Source organism: Arvicola amphibius, chromosome 4 (genome assembly GCF_903992535.2).
Source record: "Arvicola amphibius chromosome 4, mArvAmp1.2, whole genome shotgun sequence".
Classification (NCBI taxonomy): Eukaryota; Metazoa; Chordata; class Mammalia; order Rodentia; family Cricetidae; genus Arvicola; species Arvicola amphibius.
This window is the reverse complement of record NC_052050.1, coordinates 89,120,807-89,137,236: the sequence shown is the minus strand read 5'-3', so window position 1 is coordinate 89,137,236 and position 16,430 is coordinate 89,120,807. Positions and strand designations below refer to the sequence as shown.

Genomic DNA, 16,430 nt, shown 5'->3' with positions numbered 1-16,430 from the left:
TCTTTGACCTCACAGAGATTTGCCTGCCTCTTGAGTGCTGAGATTAAAGGCGTGCATCACAGCTGCTAATTAAAAGATGTGAGCCAATACTAATTTACTATGCATATTACTTCTTAACCCAGAAATGGATATGAAAATGGCTTCAATTTATCCCAGCTTCTAGTGAAGATGAATAAACAGGTTCAGTCAGCTGTATATTTGGAAAAATAAAACTTTATTAAATAAAAAAAAAAGATTTGATGGTGTGGCGCACACCTTTAATCCCAGCACTTGGGAGGCAGAGGCAGGTCTCTATGAGTTTGAAGCCAGCCTGATCTACGGAGTGAGTTTCAGGACAGCCAAGGCTACACAGCGAAACCCTGTCTTGAAAAAAAAAAACCTAAAAAAAAAAAAAGATGCTAGTGTGCTGGCAAGTTCTAGTAATTAAATATTTTGCTTGCAGCCTACGTTTATATGTTAAACCTTGAATTTTACTACTCTTTCCCAGAGGACATAAAGAGACACAGAAAATGACCAACATATTTTGGGGGAGGAGGCCTTTTGTTTTGAGGCATTGTTTCTCTGTGTAGCTTTGGAGCCTGTCCTGTCCTGGAACTAGATATCTAGATAGACCAGGCTGGCCTCAAATTCACGGAGATCCACCTGCCTATGCCTTCTGATTGCTGTGATTAAAGGTGTGCGCCACCAGTACCCAACTAACGTGTCAGTTCTAAAGTGAGCGGCATGTGCTCCATTGCAAAACAAAAGTAGCATGCAATGGAGTAAATGGGGTTGCTTAGAATCTGGTGTGATGATAGTAAAGATGTCATAGTTTTGTTTTGAAGTGGTCTTTTGTGGTTTAGGCTGACCTTGAACTGACTGACTATAGGTGATCTTGAACTGACATCCCCACTCCCAAGCGTCCATCCAAAAGTTGGAAGTAGCTGCCAGTTACATTGCCACTGAGCTGTTAGCCTTTAAGTGTGTTACTGAGTCTGGACCTTAAGGTATTCTTTTATTTTCAGAGCAATAGGCTAGGCACACAGCAAGAAGAAGAGAAATACTTGTTTTCTTTGTAACTCAAGGTATTGATGTTTGGTGTTTTTATCTGATTTTCTGTCCTTAGGCAGAAAAAGTGCATGAGTTGAATGAAGAAATAGGAAAACTCCTTGCTAAAGCAGAGCAGCTAGGAGCTGAAGGAAATGTGGATGAATCTCAGAAGATCCTTATGGAAGTGGAGAAAGTTCGTGCAAAGAAAAAAGAAGCAGAGGTTGGTTGTTGGTTATTTTTGAGATGTGGAACCTTGGTTATCCTGGAACTTGGTATGCAGACTGTCCTTAAACTTACAGAGATTTTCTTGCTTCTCCTTCCCAGGTGCTGGGATTAAAGGCATGCATTACCATGCCTGGCACTCAGCTTTTGCTCTTGCTCTCTCAATGTTTGTTTGTTTATTTATTTGTTTGTTTGTTTCTTTGTTTGTGTGTGTGTCAGTGTTTTGCTTACATATATGTGCGCTTTGTACATGTGTTCATGTCTGGTACCCCTGGAGACCAAAAAAGGGGATTGATTCCTCTGAAACTGGATTACACATGTTTGTAAACTGCCGTGTGTGAGTGCTGGGTTCTCTGGAACAGGAGCAATCCTCCCCTCCCAAAATAGGGTTTCTCTGGATAACATGCCTGGCTGTCCTGGAACTCACTTTGTAGACCAGGCTGGCCTCCATCCACCTGACTGAGTCCTGAGTGCTGGGATTAAAGGCGTGTACTATTAGTGCTCATCTTGTTTGTTTGTTTGTTGCTTTTTGGGTTTTTGAGACAGGGTTTCTCTGTGTATCCCTGGCTGCTCTGGAGCTAGCTATGTAGACCAGGCTCATCTTAAGAGGCTCCTGCCTCTGCCTCCTGAGTGCTGGTATTAAAGGTGTACGACATCACCACCCAGCTTTTGGGTTTTTTTTTGGGGGGGGGAGGTTTCGAGACAGGGTTTCTCTGTAGCTTTGGAGCCTGTCCTGGGACTAGCTCTTGTTGACCAGGCTGGCCTCGAACTCACAGAGATCCGCCTGCCTCTGCCTCCCGAGTGCTGGGATTAAAGGCGTGCGCCACCGCCGCCCGGCTTTTGTTTTTTTGTTTTTTAAACATCTCTTACTTTATAGTCTTGGCTGGCCCTGAACTCATTGTGTAACCAAGACTGGTCTGTAATTTAAAGTAGTCCCTCTACCTGAGCCTCGCAGTTATAATAATAATAATAATTAATGATAATAATTAATAATAATAATAATAAAATAATTCAGGCATGATAAATACACCTATAATCCCAGTTCTTCATACCTGGGGAGTAGGGACAGGACACGGGACATGGATGACACACAGAACACAGACAAGAGGATGAGGAATTCAAAACCGGTTTTGACTACATAGTGAGTTTGAGGCCAATCTGGGCTTCAACAAGAAATGTGATGATAGAGAAGTAAGTGATGGTAATTCAGTAATGTTGAGCATTTGGACTATTAAACCATGTCTACGTTCTTTTTATTCCATATAATAGTCTTAATGACTGTAGTAAAAAGTTCACAGGTAGGGACAGAAATTTCCAAGTTATCCTCTACAGCTCTCCCATTGTCAGCATCTTCCCACCAGAGTGGTATGTTTATTGCCAAAATTTAGACATTGTCACCCCAAAGTTCATAGTTTATTTTTAGTGTTGAATATTCTATGGATGTGAGAAAGTTAAAAGAACATATCCATCTTTTATATAGCTTACATAGACATTTGTTCCTTAAAACTCCTTTTTAATCCATTTGTTAGGGGTTTGTGTGTGTGTGTGTGTGTGTACTATGTGTATACTGTGTCCATGGAGGATAGAAGACGGTGTCAGATTCCCTAGAACTGGAATTGCAGACAGTTGTGACGTGTTGGGTTGGTGCTAGGAATCAAATGTGGATCCTCTGGAAGAGCAGCAAGTGCTTTTGACTTCTGAACGATCTTTCTAGGCCCTCCTCCCATTGATATTGCTGAAGATAGATTCATAAGAGAGATGAAATTTGAGGGAGATGACTTTGGGATGTTCTATAGGTAGGTTGGGGATAGCCTACAAAGCTATAGCTTAGACCTTTAATAAAAACAAAGTCCAGGGGTGGGGAGATGAGAAAATGGTGTTTTGTGCATGGCTGGTGCCTGTTTAAATTTTAGGTATTATTGTGCCTCTTGTTCTTATAGCTAACCTGTATAGTGCCAGGGTTTTGTTGGGTGTTAGAGCAATGCTCATTGAACCAAGCAACGGGGAGAAGGTTGAGACCATCAGGATTTTGCTTTTCTGTGGTTCTCCAAAAGTGACTGGAATTAAAGTTTGCAGCAAAGGTCAGATGGGCAGACCAGGCTAGTTCTGATCTAATGCCTCATACTTCCAGTGGACACTTACCCCACCTCTACTTGGTGGTGACATTATTGTGTTGTGTCTAAGCTTATGTAATTGCTTAGCTTGAAAGACAAAAGAGATTCATAACACAGCTGAGATGTCTAGATAGAATTACCCTAAAAGACTGGAACCAGTGCTTGGACTGTACCTTCTACATAAGCTCTGAGAGTGTGACAGTTGAAAGTATCTTCTGATGACAAGTACTCCCTAGCTCCCTAGGCTAGAGAGGAGGGATCTCTGTATCTTTTTTTTTTTTTTTTTTTTAAATTGCCTGCATGTATATCTGTGTGAGGGTATTGTTGGGTCCTCTGAAACCGGAGTTACAGACAGTTGTGAGCTGTCATATGGGTGCTGGGAATTGAACCACTGAGTTATATTTCCAGCCCTAAAGGGGATCTATAGTCTCTTAGGACAGGTTGGGGGGATCACATCAGTTGATGAGTTCCTTCTGTGAAAGATTACGATGTGGAAGTGTAAGCCAAATAAAAATAAACTTGTTTCTCTCCAACTTGCTTTTGGTATTGGTGTTTCATATAACCAAGTTAGTGATAGTAACTAAGAGAAGATTTTACTCAGTTTATTGCTACAGGCTTCCTTTTTTTATCTACACAGAGCATATAAATGGTAGTTTCTCAGTTCTTTCTGAGTTTTCACATTAAATCCTTCTATAGTGGTGACCTTGCTTTTTGTTTTTTATTTTCATTTTTTGAGACAGGATATCTCTACTTAACAGGCTGTCCTGGAACTCGCTGTAGACCAGGCTGTCTTCTGACTCTTAGAGATCCACCTGCGTCTACCTCTAGAGTGCTGAGATTAAAGATGCGCCAGTAACCTTGTTCTTAATATATGGTGGCACGGGGGCACATTTACCTGGAAGAATTCCTGGTTAATGATGCATACATAAATGATCTTTCTGTTTGGTTAGGGTTTTATTGTTGTTTGGTTGGTTTGTTTTTATTTCTATACAGGGTCTCACTTTGTAGCTCTTGCTGGCTTGGAACTCACAATGTAGACCAGGCTGGCTTTGTTCTTACAGAGATCTGTCTACCTCTTCCTCTACCTCCTAAGTACTGTGATAAAAAGAGTAGGTCACCATACCCAGCTAAATGCCCTATTTTAACATCAGAACATGTTAAGGTTATTATAACCAGCAGTATGTGAGAGTGTATTTAAACTTGCATTTCCTAGGGAATGTTTTTAAATATATGAATTAATGGAAGCAGTTACATTTGCACTCAAGCCTTTCCTTTCAAATGAACAAATAAGGGAGTAGTGGCACACACCTTTAAGTCCAGCACTCAGAAGGCTGAGACAATTAACATCTCCACAACATCCAGGTAAGGGCTGTATAAGTGTGATCAGTCTTTTTTAAAAAATAGGACAAAGGAATGATTTTCTTCAGTATAGATTTTACAGCAGTGTTCTAACTGGAGTTCAAGTGCCAGAAGCAGTGTTTTGTTTGATATATTTTACTTTGTTTGATATATTTTACTTTAAGCAGAATGAGCGAATTTTTTTTTCTATAAACATTTTAGTGTTTATGGAGGGTACATATTATGTGTTGGGTACTTTTCAAGGAAAGTGTTAAATGATGTGGCCTTTCAGAGTATCTTTTAGACCTGCATTAGGTATTTCCTGTATATCAGGACCCAATTGCTATGACTGTGCTAGTTTTTGTTTACTTTTTAAAAATATTTATTTTAGGGCTGGAGAGATGGCTCAGCGGTTAAGAGCACTGACTACTTTTCCAGAGGTCCTGAGCTCAATTCCCAGCAATCGCATGGTGGCTCACAAACATCTAGAATGAGATCTGGTGCCCTCTTCAGGTCTGTAGGCACATGTGCAGGCAGAACACTGTATACATAATAAATAAAAATTAAAATATTTTAAAGTGTGTGTGTGTGTGTGTGTGTGTGTGTGTGTGTGTATCCATGTGAGTGTAAGTGGCTGAGGTAGCCTAGAGGCATTAGATCTCGCTTGAGTTAGAATTTTTGGAGGTTGTGAACTGCCTGACATAGGTGCTGGGAATTGAACTCAAGTCTAATGCATGAGCAGTGTATATTCTTAAAAGCCATCTTTCCAACCCTATTTCAAAAAAATTATATATATAGGGCTGGAGAGATGGCTCAGAGGTTAAGAGCATTACCTGCTCTTCGAAAGGTCCTGAGTTCAATTCCCAGCAACCACATGCTGGCTCACAACCATCTGTAATGAGATCTGGTGACCTCTTCTGGCCTGCAATCATACACACAGACAGAATATTGTATACATAATAAATAAATATTTTAAAAAATTATATATATGTGTCTGTGTATATATGTATATATATGTATATATGGGTGTTTTGCCTACATGGATTCACTACTTGTGTTTAGTGCTCACAGAAGCCAGACGAAAGCACCAGAAAAAGATCCTGTATCTAGACTTACAGATGATTGTAATTTCCCGTGTGGATGCTGGGAACCAAACCACGGTCCTCTGAAAGAACAACAAATGCTCTTAACTGCTGAGCCATTCCACTCCATCTTGTTTTTGTTTATTTCTGAAGTCTTCTCTTCCCTGCTTATCTTAGAACAGTCATTCTTATCTCCATGATTTGAATGTTTCTTGTTGTTCTTGATAAGTCATACATAAATGCTAGTTTTTTTTAATATACTTTTTTTCTCTTGAGATAATGTTTCTGTGTGTAGCTCTGGCTGTCCTGGAACTCAGAAAACTGCCTGCCACTAAGTGTTAATTCTTTTAAAATAAACAATGAAATTGAAGTTCTTAATATACCTAAAGCTGAGCAATCTAGTTTTCAGCATGGTAAAATGTTGCCTATATTTCAGGTTTTTCCATTCTGGGGTCTGCATGGTGACAGTTTTGAAATGCCTCCACTTTATCTTTTTTTTTTTTTTTTTGGTTTTTCGAGACAGGGTTTCTCTGTGGCTTTGGAGCCTTTCCTGGAACTAGTTCTTGTAGACTCCACTTTATCTTTTATATTTTATTTATTTGTTTGTTTGTCTGACCGTCTTATCTATCTAACCATAGGAAGAATATAGAAATTCTATGCCTGCATCCAGTTTTCAGCAGCAAAAGCTTCGTGTCTGCGAGGTTTGCTCAGCTTATCTTGGTCTCCATGACAACGACCGTCGTCTAGCAGACCACTTCGGGGGCAAGTTACACTTGGGGTTCATCCAGATCCGGGAGAAGCTTGATCAGTTGAGGGTATGCTGATAACAGTCTTTCTGGAAAACCCTTTGGAGTCTCGTGGGGTTTTTTTTGTTGTTGTTGTTGTTATGTTTTTTTTTTTTTTTTTTTTTTTTTTTTTGTAAGACAGGATTGTTCTGTAACAGCTCTGACTGTCCTGGAACTCACTTTGTAGACCAGGCTAACTCTGAATTCAAAGATGTACCTGCCTCTGCCTCCCAAGTGCAGAGATTAAAGGAACGAGCCACAGTCCCCCTCCCCTTTTAAAAAATTTACACTGTGTTCTGCTTGCATGTATACGTGCAGTCCAGAAGAGGGAACCAGATCTCATTATGACCTTGTCTATTTAAGTTGGATTTAAACATGTTTCTTGGTTTTGTTTTGTTTTTTTTGTTTTTTTGTTTTTTCAGGCAGGGTTTCTCTATGTAGCCCTTGCTGTCCTAGAACTTGCTCTGTAGATCAAACTGGCCTTGAATTCACATAGATCTGCTTGGCTCTATCTAAGTGCTGGAATTAAAAGTGTCTGCCACTACTGCCTAGCGGAAGATCGGAATTTTATGATCATCTTTAGCTAACTTGGCAGTTTAAGATCTATCCCTTAACAAAAACATTTGCTTCTGCCTTTCCCAGTAGCATTTTAATGTACTACTTTACATCTTTGCCAGTATGAGTTTGATATGCTGGTCATGTGAGGTGAATTGTAGATGTGGGGAAGGAAGTGATGCCACACCTAGGGGTCTATTCTCAGCTGTACCTGCTTTAGGAAGGTGTGAAAAGGAACTGATATCCTGTACACCTAGCTCAGATGGAGGTTGACCTGAGTTGGAGGTGTAGAGGTGTAGTGATGGACAGGACAGCTTGCCTGGGCCTTGCTGTGTCCTCATCTAGAGGGTACTTGCTTTACTCACTGGGCATAGAGATTTTCTATGCTATCCCTGGCTGTAAGCAGGGAAGACTGGTAGGTTTTTGTATCAAGAGGTATGACGTACTCCCCCTTTCAGGACTGTGTTTTCATCCACTCTGCCCAGATGGTGTATTACAGGATTTGTTAGTGTTAGTGATGGGCTATAAAGGTTCTTAGCCCTTTTCAGCTGGCTTGAGTTGATGCTGATTTGATGGTAAAGTGTATGAGAGCCTTCTGGCTTCTTTTCCATTTAGGATCGAGCCTGATGAATTGAATATGCAAGTGTGCTGATGCACCTACCACATCAGAAGTGAGTTGCTTCTAGCCACTTAGAGTTTCACTCCCAGCAGCAGGGTGTATGTGGTCTGACTCATGTTTCTTTTTTTACTACAATGCTTGTAGAGAGGCTGTAGGATAAACAGTTAACTTGATGGTTTGTTTTGAAGCATTGTGATCAATTCCCTGTGACTTAAAAGTTCAGCCCCCTCCCCTCCTTCGTAATTTGTCACCAAATGTATAAAATGATTTAATTTTTTTTCATTTGTTCTATTAGGATTTTTTTTTTTTTCTGAGACAGTGTGTCTCTGTAACAGCCCTAGCTATCCTGAAATTAGCTCTTGTAGACCAGGCTAACCTAGAACTCACAGAGATTCACCTGCCTCTGTCTCCTGAGTGCTGAGATTAAGTGTGTGTGCCACCACCGCCCGGCTTCTGTTAGTTTTAAAAATGAATATATTGTTTCCTAAAAGTTGTCTCCCCTTCCCCATTTTTCATTTATTTAGAAAACTGTGGCTGAAAAGCAGGAAAAGAGAAATCAGGATCGCTTGAGGAGAAGAGAGGAGAGAGAGCGAGAGGAGCGGCTGAGCAGGAGGTAAGTGTGGACCAGCCTTAGGAAACTGCTTTTTGCCATGTTGTGACCTGGGATAGTCAGTGTTTACCATACAAAGAATCGACAGTTACTTACTTGTGTGTGTGTGTGTGGTTTTTTTTTTAAATTTAGAGATAGTTTCTATTGCTGTGAAGAGACACTGTGACCACGTTAACTTTTACAAAGGAAAATATTTGATTGTGGTGGCTCACTTGCAGTTTAGAGGTTTAGTTAATTTATCATTGTGGTGGGAAGTAAGGCAGCATACAGGCAGACACAGTACTGGCAAAAGAGTTCTTTTGCCAAAAGGGTTCTTCTGTCTTGACCCACAGGCAATAAGAAGTCTGAGACCCTGGGTGGTGTGTTGAGCATAGGAGACCTCAAAACCAACCCTCCCGGTCCCCTCCTACACACACAGTGACACACTTCTTCCAACAAGGCCATACTTCTTAATAGTGCCACTCCCTTTGGGGATACCACATAGGGTCTCACTATGTAATCCAGGCTGGCCTAGAATTTGCAGAGGTGTGCCTGTGTCTGCCTTCTAATAGCTGAGATTAGGGCATGTGCCATCAACCTGGCTCTGGGGTGGCCTTTAAATTATTAAATCTATAACCTATTCAGTCTGGTGAGGTATGCCATTGATTTAAACAAGGGAGGAAGAAACTAGGGAGAGTTACTCTCTTCCCCCGACCCCCCAAGACAGAGTTTTTGTGTTGACTTGGCTGTCCTGGGGCTAGCTCTGTAGAACAGGCTGTCCTCAAACTCACAGAGATCCACTTGCCTCTTCCTTCTGGGTACTAGGATTAAAGGCATGAGCCACCCACCATTGCCCAGCCATCCTTGGACCCCACAGAGCCAGCTCTGACAGCTGGGCATAGAACCTTCAGCAAAGGGAAGGCAAAAATGGATCTGCTGCTAAGCTGTAGTCTCATGGCAGTGCATTGCTATGGGAAAAATCGTCAGCTTTGAACTGAAGAGGTGGAGGCTTTGTATGTCTGCCCCCCTTTAGTTTTTTGAATTGGTCACATGGGGCCACAGGACAGACTTTCCTATAAGACATGTAGTTGGAATATGTTCCTGCTTGAGAAGCAGAGTGTAAAGGTGTTGAGCAAAAGCTTCCCTCCGCCCCCCCACGCACCAGGTGAGGTTCTGAGTTTCGAGGCAGGAAGAGTATGAGTGGTGTGAACTGGACTAAGGTGTTTAGGGTAGAACTGACTGGACTTTGGGTCGTGTGAGGAGAAGGAATGCAGCTGGCCTCGTGGTCTCTTTTCTTTTTGTTTTGTTGCCCCCCCCCCTTTTGTTTCCTGTATATCTCTGGCTGTCATAAAACTTATTCTGTAGACTCAGGCATCCGCCTGTCTTTTCCTCTCTGTGCTGAGATCAAAGGTGTGCATCCAGTACCATGCTCAGTTGGCCTCTTGGTTTCTAATCTGGAATTGTCCCTTACCTTGGACAGGGAGGATGGAATGAGGAATAGCGGTAGAATTTGGCTATATTCAGTTTGAGGTACCTGAGACGTACTCAGATAGATGTGTTGGATCTAATTTGAGTTGAAAGATCAGAGCCAGAAGTAACTATGATTTCTTGAAGAACACTTTTTTTTTTTTTTTTTTTTTTTTTGATAGGATCTTACTATGTTGCTTTGACTGGCCTAGAACTCGGTGTAGACCAGGCTGGCTTTAAACTCATAGTGATCCATCTGCCTCTGGGTCCTCGGTGGTGGGACTAATGGTGTTTTTTATTTTCCTGTTTAGGTCTGGATCAAGAACCCGTGATCGCAGGAGGTAGGTTTTCAGATCTATCACAGGGTTCTCAAGTTGAATACTTTTTTATGCAGAAACATTTAATAACTGATGTTTACAGCTTCACAACTGATTTGTGAAGAGCATTGCTTAGGGTTTAGCACAACAGAAACACACATTCCATTTCCATTACCACGAGGGAAGAAGGCCTGGAGCTTCTGCTGAGGCCTACAAACCAACTAGGAGTGTCTAAGTTCTGTGTTTTGTTTTTTTGAGACATGTTTTCTCTGTGTATTCCTGACTTTGTAGACCAGTCTGGCCTCGATTTTAGAGACCTGTCTACTTGCCTTTGCCTCCCAAGTGCTGGAATAGGCATGCGCCACCACGTCTGGCCAAGAACTGTACTCTTTAGAGATGTTATTTAGGGGAAAGGTTTTGCCATCAGACTAATTCAGGGGACTCTTTAGTCCAAAATTGTACATTTGTGGGAGGAAAGAGAGAAATTCCAGGAAAGCTTAAAAGCCAAAAGATGCTAAGAGGAGAAAAATGGAGGTAGATCTTTGAAAAGTTGACCCCAGTGATGTCTTGCTCTCAAAATCATCTGGATTTTCCAGGTCACGATCTCGGGATCGGCGACGGAGGCGATCTAGATCTACCTCCCGAGAGCGACGAAAGTTTTCCCGTTCCAGGTCCCGAGATAGACACCGGCGCCATCGCAGTCGTTCCCGGAGCCACAGCCGGGGCCACCGCCGGGCTTCCAGGGATCGGAGTACAAAATACAAGTAACTACTCTGACTTCCTCAGTAGCTGCAGCCAGGAACAAGCCTTTTCTCTTTGTGTTCCCAAGTCTGCTGGGGTCTGTCATGCTGGCCTTTTGGCCACTACATTAGGGAAAGGTTGGGTTTATGGGAAGACAGGCTCTGGGTGACTAGCACCCTGTGTTGGTACCCTGAGGGATAGAGAGCATCACCTAGTGCTTGGAATAGTGTAAGGCTATGGAGCTCTCATGGCCCTCTGGGTAGCACTGCACTTGGCTGGGCTTTTTGTACTTTAACTTGGTAAAGAGCAGCTAAGGTTTTTGTCTTAAAAAGGTTCTGCTTACTTACCTCTCTTGTAATTTTGTTTTGTTTTGAGACCGGCCCTCACTTTGTAACCTAGGTTGGCTTGAACTCAAGATCCTCCTGCTTCAGCCTCCCAAGTGCTGAAATGAAATGTGTATACCACCATGCTTGACTTATGTGGTTTTCCCATTCTGCTCTTTTCCATTGTCTTTACATACTGCGTCATATTCCACATGCATAACTTTATTGTATTTCCATTTGCTTTGTTTCTGTTACACCAAAAACTTTCCTTATTAAAGTCTTTCCTTTTATTTATTTATTTTTAAAGATTTATTTTTATTATATGTATGTTAGTGTATTATGTCACAAATGTTAGTGTAAGTGTATATTTTGTGTGTGTGTATGTATGTATGTATGTATGTATGTATGTATGTATGTATGCGTGCGTGCATGCGTGGGTGTGTGTTCTTATTGCTGGAGGACAAAACTTGACTCCTCTAGAGCTGGAGTTACTGGTGATTCTGATGCTGGACAAATGGGTTCTCCACAAGAGTATCATATCCTGACCTATTGCTCCACCCCCTTAAACTTTTCAAATGTTACTTTTTATCAGTTACTTTTAAGACCAAATCTCACTCTGTAGCCAGGCTGGCCTCTGACTTAATCACTGCTGTCTCACCTTCTTAAGGGTGAGGATTACAGGTATAAGCCACTATCCCCAACTCAAAGGGTTACCTTAATTTTTCTCTCTCCTTTTTTTTTAAATTATCTGTGTGATCAGTTAGATGACAGATGGAATCAGGCTTGGTTGGCTGTCTTCTGGTATGTTAAGAGGCACCTAAGGCCAGGCAGCAGTGGAAGCAAGGGCAGGTGGATCTCTTGAGTTTAAGGCCTGGTCTATAGAGTGAATTCCAGGACAGCCGCGGCTACACAAAGAAACCCTGTCTTGAAACATCTCCCCCAGCCCCCATAAAAAGGCACCTGAGTGTGGAAGGGAAATGGCCTTCCGTAGTCTAGGACTGAGGGTCTACCTTAATGGTTCCTGTGCAGCCAGCCAGAAGGAGATGGCAGCCTCTGCTGAGCCTCTGGTTCCACTTTCCCAGGTTCTCCAGGGAGCGCTCATTGAGAGAGGAATCCTGGGAGTACGGGCGGAGTGAGCGAGGGCCCACTGACTGGAGGCTGGAGAGCTCCAATGGCAAGACTGCATCGCGGAGGTCGGAGGAGAAGGAGGCTGGCGAGATCTGAACCTGGCTCTGGCACTGTAAATAGTCTGACAAACGTTCAGCACAGCCTAAATTACCCTTTATATTTGCTGGATACAACTCATCTTTTGTAGTTAAAATTTCTATTGTTTGGCCCTAGCTGTGAGTTTCTAGAGTTGTTCAGAGTTGCTCCTGTGTTTGGGGTTATGTTGTATAGGAACAAATAAATTTGACGGCTGCCTCATGACAGCTGTGTTGGGGTGTGTGCTGTCCTCTACTGTAGAGGCGCTTCACTAGGACCCTGCACCTGTGGAGATAAAGGCTGGTGCTGCCATTACCTTAGGAAACTGTCCAAATGTCTGACTACTTTAACTTTTGGCATCCTATGTGCCAGGGCACTCCAACACTTAACTGAGCCAGATATTTGTGACTTCCCTGCCTGGCTCACTTGCTGCATCTCAGCTACTCAGTGCAGACCATAGAACAGGTTCTTGGTGTGAGGGAGCGGCCATACTGCATACTCATTTCCTTAGGGAGAGCTATAGCTATCACAACCTTAGCTTACAGGGGAGCAGTTCCACTTCGATGGAAAAAGACATAGATGGCCCCTAACTCTGCCACTCAGGAGGTCCTTGGGAAAGGCTTGCAGCTTAGGTCAGGTATCGGGTGGTTTACTCTCAGACTTATTGTTAACCCCTGAGCATATGTTGTTCACAGAGGACCAGTGCCTTAAGACCAAAGTGAAGCCCAAATAGAAAGGATATCTGAATAGGAGCTTCTTCCCTTCACTTCTCTGGGGGGTGAGGGTGGTTAGAGTTTGTTTTCAGAAGGAGCTTTAGTTGGTTGTGTTAAACATAAAAACCTCCCCTCTCCATGCCATGCTTGTAAAAGTTTAGGTGCTGTCTTGAACTGTTGGTTTGATGGTCACACATAGGATCTTGAGATCTTGTAGTGTGGCTCCTGGTGCTGCCCTGGGTTCTCTTACAGAGGATGTGTGTGGGTACTTGCTATGTTGGTGTGTGAAACAAACAGACTTTTCCCTTGTCAGCTGTCTCCATACGAAAGAAGGTAGGGTGGCATATCCGTGAAGGACCCACTGGGGCTCAGTGCTATGCACAGGTGCCATTGTAGGTTTCATCTCTAGCCCCTTGGCCTTCAGGTGGGAATCAGTTTAGCTCTGCTCTACTGTCTTCCTGGAGTAAGACTGTACCTGGTCCCAGGTGAACATTTTGACTAGCTGTGGACTCATACTAGGAACATTTTGCTTCCTGGACTCTTTGGGAGCTTACCTGGACAGTTCTCCTCAGAGCCAACATCAGCATGTCTGGTTTGGATCCTTTTCTGTCTAAATATAAATTTGTATGTAGAGATACAACTGTTTTGTTTTATCAGGGTGTAAAGTTACTAAACACATTTCTGTGCCCTGGCCTTTGGTACCCACAGAGGATAATTCCTGGGCTCATGTGGCAGACTGCAACTACTGGGTTGGAGTAGGCAGACCCCCTTCATAAGTAGAAACCTTTGGGTGGTCAGGGTCCCTAGAGTTGCAGAAAGGCTGCTTGCTTCAGTCTTTTAAGGAGACCTTTCTTACCAAGGACATTGTAGCAAGTTTGTAAGGTTTTTGTTTGTTTTTTTTTGTGGGTTGTGTTGGGGGAACAATCTTGCCCTGTTAACCAGGCTATTGAACTTCAGGGCTCAGGATATTCCTGTTTCTGTTCCCAAATAGCGGGCACAGTTGACTGTGCCAACACATCTGGATGCTTTGTTTTATTGTTTTGTGATTGTTGTTGGGTTTTTTGTTCGTTTTTCTAGATGGGGTTTATGTGGATATCCTGGAACCTCTTTTACAGAACCAGCTGGCCTCAAACTCAAAGGTCTGCCTACCTGTTTCCTGATGTTTTGTTTTCTTAATTGGAATTTTCATAGAGAAAGGGAACTAGGACAGGTTACCAGATTTGTTGTGTGTTTGTGGGGGGTGGCTCAGGCCATTATGCAAAAAGTTACGGGATCTACTATATGCAACCTGAGAGCCCCAGGTACTGATTAGGTTCCAGGCCCAAGAACTTGAAGAACCAGTAGTTTTCATCCTGGCCCTTTGTGAAGCCCAACAACCAATACCATCCACAGGCCAGGGCATAGGAGAGAAAGTGGACGTCCAGCCCAGAAAGAGGATATATGCCCTTCTTGGACCTGTTATTCTTTCCAGGTCCTTGGTGCATGGGTGATACCAGTGTATTGGGCAGGGTAGTCCTTTCTTTGGCTGGTGATTCTAATGCTTCTCAAATCCACACTGTGTTTTTCCCCATGTTATATAATGTGTGTCATGCATGTGCTTTGAGGGATGACTTTACAAGTTTTTTTTCTTGCTCATACAGGACATAGTTTGCCTTATGTTGAGTAAGAACTGAAGGACAAGCCGGGCGGTGGTGGCGCACGCCTTTAATCCCAGCACTCGGGAGGCAGAGGCAGGCGGATCTCTGTGAGTTCGAGACCAGCCTGGTCTACAAGAGCTAGTTCCAGGATAGGCTTCAAAGCTAGAGAAACCCTGTCTCGAAAAAAAAAAAAAAAAAAAAAGAACTGAAGGACATGGATGTGCAGGACATATTCCTGTGCCTGGGACATAGCAAATAGGGCAACGGGTTAAAATTGGGTTTCTGTGATGACCATGATTGATTCTTAGGCAGGGAGAGGCATAATCTTCTCTCTGAAATCAGATGAAAACAGGGTTTAGTAGCCCCTGGTCCCCTTGACTACATGATCAGCACTTGGACTGGCGACCCGGTTTCTATCCTAGGTGGCCTATCAGTGAATTAGGCCCAGCCCATGTGTATCTGAAAAAAGGAGGATGAAAGTGAAGCATCCCTAGAGAGTGTCTGACCAAGACTGCTCCTGCGGTTAGAGAAACTGTGAGACTGTTACTTTCTGAGGGATAAAAGCTGCAGGTATTTGCCCAGAATAGCCAAATCTGGTCTCAATATTTGTGACGAATAACCCTAGGCCTGCCAGGTTAGAGGCCTCTTGAATCTCCTAATGTCCCATGGTTATTTTAACAGGTAAAAAGACTGGACCTTTATCATATTAACTTGGGGATCTGTGACTCTTGGACCTTGACCCAAGTACTGGAAGGGTAGGCCCTTTGAATTCAGAAGACAGGAGAGAGAGGAGATGCGGGATATGCCCCCTTAGAGGATGCATCTCTAGTTCAGCAATACTTGTTTACCTTGATAGAGACCCCTCCAGCAACAGCAGGGTCAGTCCGCCACTGGTTGAGAGCTTTATTCTGTAGTTTGGTCCTGGGATATATGAACTCTGGATTCCAGAATCGGCTATGACCTGGGAGCTTTATGTTTCCCTGGGCTCCCAAGCCTTAGATTTTTCCTACTTGGCATGCATTATTAGAATACACTGAATTTTAGTGTGTGTTTTATCTTTGTCAGTGTCCTCCTGAGTCATTAACACACTTACTAGGGTCTGCTTACTGCTGAAATGAAAGCAATTGCTTCTCAGATAATTCAATGGACAGCTGTTGGGTGTCTTGCCTCCTAGCACATGTTCCTTTCAGAACAGTGACATTTATGGAATGCCTGTGATGTGTTCCGGAGATGACAGCAAAATGCAACAAAGCTTTGTATAACAAACCATCATTATAGCCGTTTCTGATGTGTATGTTAGTGATGTTTATGTATCCACAGTATTAGTCATCATCACTGTTAGCAAGTTGCAGAATGTTTTCATCCAGACAGAAACTCCAGCCCACTCCCAAAACTATTCAGCTCCTTCCTGAAGCCCCTGGCAATCTGGAACCTGTTTTCTGTCCCTATAATTTGCTTATTGGGATATTTCACAAACTTGGACTCATGCACGGTATGGCCTTTGGTGTGTTGGCTTCTGCTCAAGGTTTTTGCAAAACTTAGCGGAATGATGTAATCTCGTTACTTTATGGGTAAAAAAAATTTCCATTCTGAGTGTGAACTACATGTTTTTACTCACTTTGATGGTTAATATCAACTTGATGGGTTTTAGAATCACCCTGTGAATGTGTCTGTGAAGGTGTTTCCAGAGGTTTTA

At 42.8% G+C, this 16,430-nt stretch overlaps 1 protein-coding gene across 4 annotated transcripts in view; it reads left to right on the top strand.

Annotated features, from left to right (window-relative positions):
• Luc7l (LUC7 like) overlaps positions 1 to 12,609 on the top strand; it is a 28,953-nt gene extending 16,344 nt beyond the window's left edge. For all 4 annotated transcript variants that reach the window (XM_038327686.1, XM_038327684.1, XM_038327687.1 and 1 more), the window contains 6 exons: positions 1,106 to 1,249; positions 6,424 to 6,600; positions 8,269 to 8,357; positions 10,112 to 10,141; positions 10,714 to 10,881; positions 12,264 to 12,609. In XM_038327686.1, the coding sequence (XP_038183614.1) occupies positions 1,106 to 1,249; positions 6,424 to 6,600; positions 8,269 to 8,357; positions 10,112 to 10,141; positions 10,714 to 10,881; positions 12,264 to 12,405 (750 nt within the window). In that variant the 3' untranslated portion in view covers positions 12,406 to 12,609. The remainder of the gene's footprint in view (positions 1 to 1,105; positions 1,250 to 6,423; positions 6,601 to 8,268; positions 8,358 to 10,111; positions 10,142 to 10,713; positions 10,882 to 12,263) is intronic.
• The last annotated feature ends 3,821 nt before the right edge of the window (positions 12,610 to 16,430 follow it).